Source organism: Balaenoptera musculus, chromosome 2, assembly GCF_009873245.2.
Source record: "Balaenoptera musculus isolate JJ_BM4_2016_0621 chromosome 2, mBalMus1.pri.v3, whole genome shotgun sequence".
NCBI classification, from domain to species: domain Eukaryota; kingdom Metazoa; phylum Chordata; class Mammalia; order Artiodactyla; family Balaenopteridae; genus Balaenoptera; species Balaenoptera musculus.
The window spans coordinates 113239-123258 of NC_045786.1; the positions used below are offsets into that span (position 1 = coordinate 113239).

Consider the following 10020-nt stretch of genomic DNA (forward strand, 5'->3'; position numbering starts at 1 on the left):
TTTCCAGCTTTGTCCGTTTCTGTCTTTAATAATCCTCTCTTCTCTCATCAGAAAATAAAACCACATATAATAAGCTCTGCTTCCTTTATCTTACAAAGATGTTATTACTTACTGCAAATTCCTGTTTTGAAGACAAGCAAAGATCTAACTTCTGACTATTTAAACGTATAAATTGTATAGTTATTATACATTCTGATCCATCTGAGCTTCTGCTTGCCCCATAGCTAAACTCACACTTACAACCATGGAACTGGCAGTTGTTGACGTTTGATACACGTCTTTGCTTTTCTTCAGGTTATTTGACATTAGCAGACTGCAAACTTTTTCTTAAAAGACTGGAAAATAAATATTTAGTTCAACCCCAAGGTGGGCCGTACAGCAGTACATAAGTGAATGGGCCTGGCTGTGTTCCAGGAAAACTTTATTTAATAAAAACATATAATGAAACAGGTGGTGGGCTGAGGCAGCAGTTTACCAACTGCTGCTTTGCTTAATCTTAGGTAGACTTGAGCCACAGTCCGAGGATGGTAGAAAGAAGACAGAAGGAACCAGGCCCAGAAGAAGAGACTTGTTAGTTAGTTTACTCCTTTTTTTTTTCAGCAAAAGTTGAGCAACTATTCTATGGCAGGAATTTCTCTGGGCTCTGGGGTTAAACTGGTGACTGAGCTGATGTGGTCCCTTCCTTGTGAAATTTACATTTCCTAGCTTGTGTACATCTTATATTCATTACCCCTAATATGAGTCAGAAATGTAATAAGGAGTGGTTTGGTTTTAATGCATTTTCCTGAAAGAAGATACATAGAAAACATTTTTAAAAGTACAACCTAAAAATTGCCTACTTAAAATAAAACACCGCTGTAATTCTCTTTAAATCAGTGGTTCTCCACCTTGATTCTACGTGAGAATCACCTGGTGGGAAGAGTATTAAAACTTCTGTCATACCCTAGTTAAGTCAGAGTCTTCATGGGTTGAAGCTAAGTGTCTGTATTTTTCATTTCCTAGGAAAGTTTATTTTGCCACCGGAGTTGAGAACAATGGCTTTCAATGAAATGGGTTTCATGTGTGATAAAAATCTTAAATCCAAAATGGTAGAAAACCTATACTTTGTTACATTTTTTCTAGCGATGAGGCAGTATTTGTTAGTTTCTATGTTACATTTGTCAGTAAAAAAAAAGTCTTATTTAAATTTTAAGTTTTAAATGAGCTTGATATTTTAATAATGCTGTTCAACTTTCTGCTCTTGAATTAGTATGTTGAAGGTTTTTATTTATACTTTGTTTTGTTTAATAATAATTGATTGTCACTTTTAGGATACTGCTGGTCAAGAAAGGTTCAGAACATTAACTCCCAGCTATTATAGAGGTGCACAGGGTGTTATATTAGGTAAGGTTGTACTTTCATATACCGTTTAAAAAATAGTTTTATTACTCGGGAACTTCTAGTTTTCCTTGTTTGTGAAGGTCAATACGTTTTTGTTTCATTTTTCTTTAGGGCTACTTTTATGTGACTTGAAGTTATATTAACTTCATGTAATATTAATGAATATTTAAACTTTTAAGATTTTGTTTCAGCCCTTTGTCTAGCAATTAAAAAATAAAGATCAGAAACATGTAGTAAGGAGTGGTTTGGATTTATGCATTTTCCTGAAAGAAGATACACAGAAAACATTTTTAAAAGTACAACCTAAAAATCGCTTACCTAAAATAAAACACCCCTATAATTTATCTGGTTTAAAAGCACGTGTTGCTGAGGACATAATTGAGGACCAGTCCTCCTGTCATTGGTCTGTCTTAGAGTATTACCAGAAACCAATCTTCAGTCAACAGCTTACAAATATTTACTGCCAGATTATAAAAGAAGGAGAGTGTTGGTTGCTTAGCAGAATTTGTTTTATTAGTCTTGAAAAATAGCACAAAGCACTTAGTACTATTGATTTATAATCACAGAGAACTTAAAAACCAAGTGTGGATTTTCAATATAATTTATTGAAAAGTGCTTGTTCTTAATATTCCTGAGAAACTGTTTAAAATGAATATTGATCAATTGTAGGGAGAAATCTCTTTTTATATCATGACTTGTGAGGCTTTGGTTTCATTTCTGTTAATTTGACAGTGACTCTCATAGTTCTGGTTCAGCATCTCCTAAGTTTAGAAAACACTTTAAATTAATAAGCTCTTTATTTAGTGTAATGCAGAGTGATGCGAGATGAAAGTGAAAACAGAGGAAGACGGTCAGGATTCCACCCACCAACTTTACATATTTGTTCAAATTTTCAAATTCTGGTCCTTTTGAGAAATAAAATAACAGGGTCATAGATGTTGAGATTTATGTAAAATTTTTTGGTATTTTGCCACAGATTTGAATCTAAACACCTTTTGGTTTTCAGACAAACTTTTTTTATTGTTATAAATGGAGACAGCTGTTGTTTTGCTTAATTTTCAGTTATCACATAGGATATAATTTCATTTCTCTCACAACATATGTAAATAAAGTTGAAGTATGTATGTAAATGCATATTTTTAAAAAAAAAATACACTTGTTTCTTCCATCTGGATCAGTAGGCACTGATTTTTAAGCATTGAAGGCTTAAAAAACAGACTTGTCTGTATAGTAAGGTCAGTTCCTAGTACATATCAGAAATATAATGTCATTGTTTCTTACTTTTGATATTTATTTAATAAAATGATTCTTTTTATTTCAGTTTATGATGTCACAAGAAGAGACACCTTTGTTAAACTGGATAATTGGTTAAATGAGTTGGAAACGTACTGCACGAGAAATGACATAGTAAACATGCTAGTTGGAAATAAAATTGATAAGGTGAGAAGTCAGACACTTGGCAGTGTGGCTCTATATTCTGGTAGCTTTTCTTAATCTTTGATTTATCTTTTAGGAAAATCGTGAAGTTGACAGAAATGAAGGCCTGAAGTTTGCACGGAAGCATTCCATGTTATTTATAGGTAGGTGTGTGAATCTTTATCTTTTCATTATTAATGAAGAGTTTTTAAATGGAGTTTCTGTTACATTGTTCTCTCTGTGAACCATAAAATGTGTGGCTATAGCTCATGGTCGTCTTGTGCTATAAAACTAACCAACTGGAGAGCCAGGTTGCTTATTTTCCTTTCTGTGAAAAAGCATAGGATCGCATCATGTGAAGCCGTACAGCACACGGTCGCACCATGCCTCGCCTTCAGTAAAGCCAGGAACCCAGCCCTGCAGTCGCACCTGCTGGTTCATGTGCTGGCAGCAGTGGTACCACCTGAGAGCTTGTTAGAAATGCTTCATTTCAGACCCCAGCCCAGTTTTTCTGAATTAGAATCTGCATTTGAGAAAGACGTTCGTGTGATCTGTGTGCACGTTAATACGTGAGAAGCACGGTAGAGCAAGTGTTGGCAAATACAGCACGGGCCAGATGTGGCCCCACTGTTTGTGTGGGAACGCACCATGCCCGCTCATCTGTGATGCTGTCTATGGCTGCCTTCGTGCTTCGTGGCGGAGTTCAGTCATTACAGTGGAGGCGGTATGGCGTCAAAGCCTAAAATATTTACTCTCTAGCCACTTACAGAAGACGTTTGTTGACCCCTTGTCTGGCATAGTGGACTGGCTCTACCAGTTGGGAGCTTTTAAAAATTACAGCTCTCTGGGCCTTACTTACCACAGGTCTGAAACAGAGCCTCGAAGGCAGTTTATAAGAAACACCCTAGTTGATTTTGATGTGAAGCCAGCTTTAGGAATTACTGTTTTAGCTATTATTCCACTGTATTAGAACCTAGTAGGAATCAGGAAATGGAAATGGGAGAACATCACATATAAAGAGAAGTGGGGTGGTATAAGTGGAAGGTATAGGGAATTTTAGAAAGGGATTGAGTAGTGTCTCTACTGCTTACTTGCTAGGTGTCTTTCATTTCTGTATGTTAGTTTATTCAATTAATATTTATTGAACACTGAGGATACAACAATGAACAAAATGGTCCAACTTCCTGTCCTCAGGGAGTTTACATTCCAGGCTGGGAAACAGACTTGTATAAGTAAGTAGTGCTATGCAGGAAATAAAACATAGTAAGGGGAGAGAGAAGGACCAGGGTGGGAGGTAATAAGGAAAAGTTCTTTGAGAGAGTGCCATTTGAGCAAGAATTCGTGGTATGAAGATCAAGACGGAGAGCGTCTCAGGCTGAGAGAATAACAAGTATTTCCTGAGGTAGGAACCAGCTTAGTGTGTCTGAGCAACAGGAAGAAAGCTTGTGGGCTGGAGCATAGTGTGGGCTGGAGGAGAGGGTGGTGATGATGGGACAAGAGATCTTAAAAGGTCGTGTTGGGCCTCCTAGGGTATGGTAAAGAAATGAATTTTATTCTAAGCAAGGTGGAAAGCAAGGGAGTAGTGCTGTGATTTGATATTCTTTTAAAGAGCCTCATTTGTGTAGAAAGTGGCCCGTGAGAAGCAGAAGCAGGAGGCTGGTTGTTCTCTTACACTGGCCTAGATGAGGGACGCTGGCGGCGCTGACTGCGGTGGCAGTCGTGGGTGGTGGGGAGTTGGCAGGTCCAGGAGACGCTTTGAGGGTAGAGCTGACAGCAGATAGGTTGGGTGTGGAGGGTAAGGAAAGAGAGCAGTCAGGATAAGTTCAAGTCTCTGGCATGAGCAGGTAGGTGAATGGTGGTGCCATAACTGAGATGTGGAAGTCTGAGATAAGAACAGGTTTAGGCAGAGGAATAGGGAATCAAGATTTCTGCTTAGACATAAGACCTGTCTTTCAGACAACCAGTGGACATCGTGGTCATTGGCACTTAGGTGGCATTTAAAGTCATGGGAGTGGAGCAATCACTACAGGAAAAACTGGATGGAAAAGGGCTGAAGACTGAACCCCGGGGCACTCCCAACAATTAGAGGTCAGCAGGAAGAGGAGGCGCCAGCAAGGGAGGCTGTGAGCGATACGCCAGTGAGAGGAGTGCCAGGGGCGTCCAGTGTCCTGGAAGTCAGGCGAACACACTAGTTACAGGAAGAAAGCGGTCGGCCGCATCAAATGCTGCAAGGCCTCAAATGAGAAAAGGACGCTGGATTTGACAAGGCAGAGGCTGTTGGTAGTCTTTAGAAGAATAGTTTCCATGGAGTGGTGGGAACAAAAGTCTAATTGGAGTAGTTTGAAGAAAATTTTGAGATAAAGTGGAAACAACTTATACGGACAGCTCTTTGTGACAGTTTTGCTTTGAGAGAGTAGAGAAACGAGGTGGCTACTGGAGGAGGTGTGGGCTGGAGGGCAGGTTGGTTGGTTGGGCGGGTGGGTGTTTAATAAGACGGGCAATAATTCTGGTGGGCTTCTAAACTGACTGGTATAATCCAGCAGAGAGGGCACATGATTTTTCAGTGAATGAGAAGGGATGGGATCCCGGGAACTAGACAAAGGGGTGGCCTCGGACGGCAGCCGGGATGGTTCACCCGTTGTAGCAGGAGTGAAGCAAAGCCTAAGGATACAGATGTGGGTGGGCTGGTGACCCTGTTAGTGGGGATGATCAGTGGTTCTTGCCAGGTTGTTTCTGTTTTTCTCAATATAGAGCTAGATCATCAGCTGAGGTAGAGGAGCTTTAAGATGAAGGAATAAATAGTCATCTCAGACTGGAAAAAAGGTAGTCACTGGGGAAATACAGGATTGGGGAGCAGTGCTAAGTGTCCGCATGCGTCTCATGAGCATAAATTTAAAATGGGACTAGTGTTCATGGCTGTATGTCATTTATCCACCCACCTATAGCTGCTGGGTCACAGGCACAGAGCAACCAGATTGTTTAACTTAGAGCCTAGATTTCCTTATTCTAAAATGGGAATGATACCTGCTTCAGGGGCTAATTTTAAGAACTAAAAAAATTAAGGAAAGAACTTTGGCATAGTATTTGAGTAGGGCTTTAAAATTTACAACTCTATCACAAAATCTTGGGCTTATATACCGCTAGTCTTATGGATAGAATTTAAATAGCTCAACTTTGAGAGTTGCAGGAAACGCGCTAATCTTAAACCTGTGGGGAGAGATTTGGCTTTTTATATATCATCAGCTGATATTTCTGCTGTAATAGTTTTGCAGAAGAACGTAGAAATATGATCAGAAGAGAATGTACTCTGACATTTTTCCTTGAATTTCAGAGGCAAGTGCAAAAACCTGTGATGGCGTACAGTGTGCTTTTGAGGAACTTGTTGAAAAGATCATTCAGACGCCTGGACTGTGGGAAAGTGAGAACCAGAATAAAGGAGTCAAACTGACACACAGGGAAGAAGGCCAAGGAGGAGGGGCCTGTGGCGGTTACTGTTCTGTGTTATAAACCCTGGGAACTCCCATCTCTTTTGCATATTTGATCAGATAATGTCATCTTTCTGTATATAAACTCTGTAACTGCTATTTTAGGGTCCTTGCAGTTTGCACATATTTGTTTTGTATCATGGCAGTAAATATTTGCGAGAAATCCCACTTATCGACTTTTCCAGGTAAAGCATTATGGTAAGCATGCACAGTTTGCAATCTGCAGTTTTTTATGTAACATAAAATAGGTGTACCTTTATAAGTACATTTGATTTTATGATTTACATTCATCATGTGATTTCTTAAAAATCCACTTATCTACTATATGTTGATACAAGGTCTATTTCTGGTCTCCTTTTCATTTAGATACTCATCAATTACTGAATTAATTGGTATGTAGAACTCCTAGGACCACTGGGAGATATGCAGGTATCATCAAACCTGGCAAATTTCCCTTCAGAAATAACAAAGAGCGTGATTCCATAACTTTTCTAGGATGTTTGCTGATGGATTCTCTTTTAGTACTAAGCAGACTTCTCTTCCAGGACGTAGTCCAGGCCAATTTATAATTAAATCTCTGTTTGTTCTGATGATGCTTCTAAAATAGCATCGATATGTTAAAGAAGTTTGGTCTTACTTTTAATTTAGTTCAAGAGTAGCTCAGTTGCTTAACTGGAGTTTTAATTCTGTGATATGTACACGGGATTCATGACCCTTTGTGCAGCATTTTTGGTTATGTGGTATTTGACAGGATGGCAATAAGGTTTCCCCCCATTTTGTTTTCAGAAGGACAGGAATAGTGTGTTTATGTAACTAACTAACTCATGTAGTACTTACCACTTTTAAAAACAACACCTTTTCCCATAAATGTTGGTGGTGTTTGTCCAAGTACTTCAATCGTAGCTTGTGTAATGTTAATGAATATCTGTATCTTATGACTTCCATAAATGGCTAGTTGATACTCAAAAACCTACTTCTGTGTTTTGAGGGTTGGGGGAAAACACACTAAATTATAATTTGAGAAAGGCATATTGCGTCCAGATTTTGATGTGTGTGGGAAAATACTGTTGCAGTGAAAATCTTGGTAATTTACTGTAACAAGTAGCCAATAGTTTGTCAGAACCAACTTGTACAGACTAATAAATCTTTTCCACAGTATTCAGTTTTCTAACCTCTTGCTATTGTACACTGTATATTTTTTCACTCATATATTTAATTTACATTGATCTCTGCTATTTTAAGCCTCCAGATAAGTAATTTGTCCTTTCAGGCAGGTTACTCTAATACCCCCCAGTAAGATTAATAAGAAATATTAATTTCTGGGCAGTTTGTTCTCTGTATACAGTTGCAAATGATAAACATTTTTGTGGGTCACCTTTGCAATATGTGTGATAATGGGCTGAAGTGTACATCCTCACATAAGAATACCTTACATTCTACGTGGTTCACACTTGTTAGACTACATTACATTTGATTAAAGGTTTTCTGCATTATGTATGTTTTTACTAAATATGAAACATATACTACTTTAATGTTGGAGAAAGATAGCTAACACATGTACTTAACGATTCGTTGTTACATTAAAACTGTAGATTTGTATATTTATGTAGTTTCTGTATTGACATTTCTGTTTATTGCTTTTTGCTCCTTGAACTATATAATACTCTTTCTGTGCATTGGATTGTCTTGATTTGGTCAGAATTTGGATACATATGAGTCACTTAACTTTTAACAACTAATTTTGTTTGATTTATATTGTAACCTTTTATAGTTTTTAAATAAATATAGCCTGCTTTCCCTAGATGCATTTGTGCAGGAAGTATTGTACATTTCCCTGTTACTCTCATCAGCTGAGGAAGTCCTGAGTACAGTGTTATTCACATTGTCACTATTTTGTTGCAAGCTTCTTGTTTCATAGTGTAGGTTTTCTAAGTGACGTAGTAGTACTATCTAAAATTAGTCACTTAACAGGATTTTGTCAGTTCTTCGTTTCTCAGTCATTTGTAGTAGTTTTAAAGTGCCTTTTGCAGATGGAGAAAATCAGAACAATTAGAATATAGTGTTTTGAGTCCGGGAGTACTGAGATAGACCTAAACAAAAAAATAACTTCAATTTATATTAACAGTAATAGTTACTGAATATTTATTGAAAACTTACTGGGTGTCAGGTCCAGTTCTAAGAAGTACTGGATCATCTCATTAAACCTCACAGCAACCTTAAGAGATTGGTTGGCACTGCCATTATGCCCATTTTAAAGATGAGGATAATGAAACAGAGATGTGTTAAGTAACTTCCCAAAGATCACAAAGCCAGTCAGTGATGGAGCTGGAGCCCAGTCAAGGCATCGTCACTCCTGAGGCCATGCCGTCAACCACCGCTCCCTTTGCTATGGCTAGTGTTTGTTTTCACATAGCAGGTTTATCATTCTTGTGTTACGTGTAATTAATAGAAGCTTTTCAGGTTTTTTGGTTACAGAGTAAATCCCATTGATGTAAACCAACTGTGTAAATCATTTGACCTAGAAGTTAAGGTAGTAGAGTAGGTGGTCTCTTAGCTCTTTTACCTCCTCATAGTGGAATGAAAATCTTTGACTTAGTAAGGGTACAAAATCAGGGGACTTACTTAGGGCACCTTAATTTCCTATTTGTAATTGGATATGGGAAAAGTTATTAAATCTGGGAACAGCCTTTCGGCTCAAAATTGAAATCTAGGGGATGTTTTCATTTCAAGTACTCAATTGCCATCTACAAATTCACACTTGGCTTTCTAACTGAATACAGTGGAATTGGACTTGATTTTGATTCATTGTAATTTGCATACTTGAAATATACATGATTACATGATTCTGTTTTAAGTGTGCGATAGCACAGACCTACCTCATATCTATAATATCTTTAAATACAGTTTAATATATATTTTTTCTAACCGATTTTCAAGTGAACTGGGATAATCCTCTAGATCCAATAGCTTGTAGGTCTTTTCAGTATTCAAGCGTTATGCTTCTATATTTTGGGGTCCATTTCATCAGTCATACTTCTTATGAAGTTTTTGCGTCCTTCATTTATTTTCCCTTGTTAGAGATAGGAATAAAAGCATTTAATCAGCTTTAGAAGATATTATACTAGTTCTGACCCCAGCTGTGCTGAGGGTAATCAATCAACTATAGATTTTCATCTTGGGTTTTGTCTGGAAATGTTGAAGGAAGAGAATAGAAAGAAATAAGCTGAGTCAACACTTGGAGCTAAGGAATAGATTTACCCAGGAATCTCCGTTTTTATTTTTTATTATCATTTTTAATGGGAACATCTATCAGGTTGGAGGAAAAGAAACATGCTCAACTTCTGTTACATTATGGGCTTTAAATTTTACTGTTTGTTGCTAGCTTTTTGTTTCATATTTAGGAATCAGTAACATTTCTGATAGTGGTATAAAGTTTGCTTCAGTGCCTCTTAGTTAAAACTGTTTTGTCACAGACGTTTCCAATAGTACTGTGAGCTTCTATTCTCACAGGAGCTGCCCCCTCACCATCTCTCTCTCTCTCACACACAAGCAATGTTTCTTTTTCTTTTATTAACCTGATAATAAATTATGTAATGTTATTTGTATTTCTTTGATTACTGGTGTGGTTGGGCACTTTTAATATTTTATTGGATATTTGTATTATTTTCTTTTATTCCTTGTTCATGTTATGTTGTGCTTGCCCATCCGGCATCCACCACCCACTTTTTCTTTGGATAAC

At 37.7% G+C, this 10020-nt stretch overlaps 1 protein-coding gene across 1 annotated transcript in view; it reads left to right on the plus strand.

Annotated features, from left to right (window-relative positions):
* The window catches only part of RAB18 (RAB18, member RAS oncogene family), a 29247-nt gene extending 21163 nt beyond the window's left edge, over positions 1 to 8084 (plus strand). The window contains exons 4-7 of the mRNA XM_036842496.1: positions 1311 to 1383; positions 2702 to 2820; positions 2894 to 2960; positions 6128 to 8084. Coding sequence (XP_036698391.1) covers positions 1311 to 1383; positions 2702 to 2820; positions 2894 to 2960; positions 6128 to 6303 — 435 coding nt within the window. The 3' untranslated portion in view covers positions 6304 to 8084. The remainder of the gene's footprint in view (positions 1 to 1310; positions 1384 to 2701; positions 2821 to 2893; positions 2961 to 6127) is intronic.
* The last annotated feature ends 1936 nt before the right edge of the window (positions 8085 to 10020 follow it).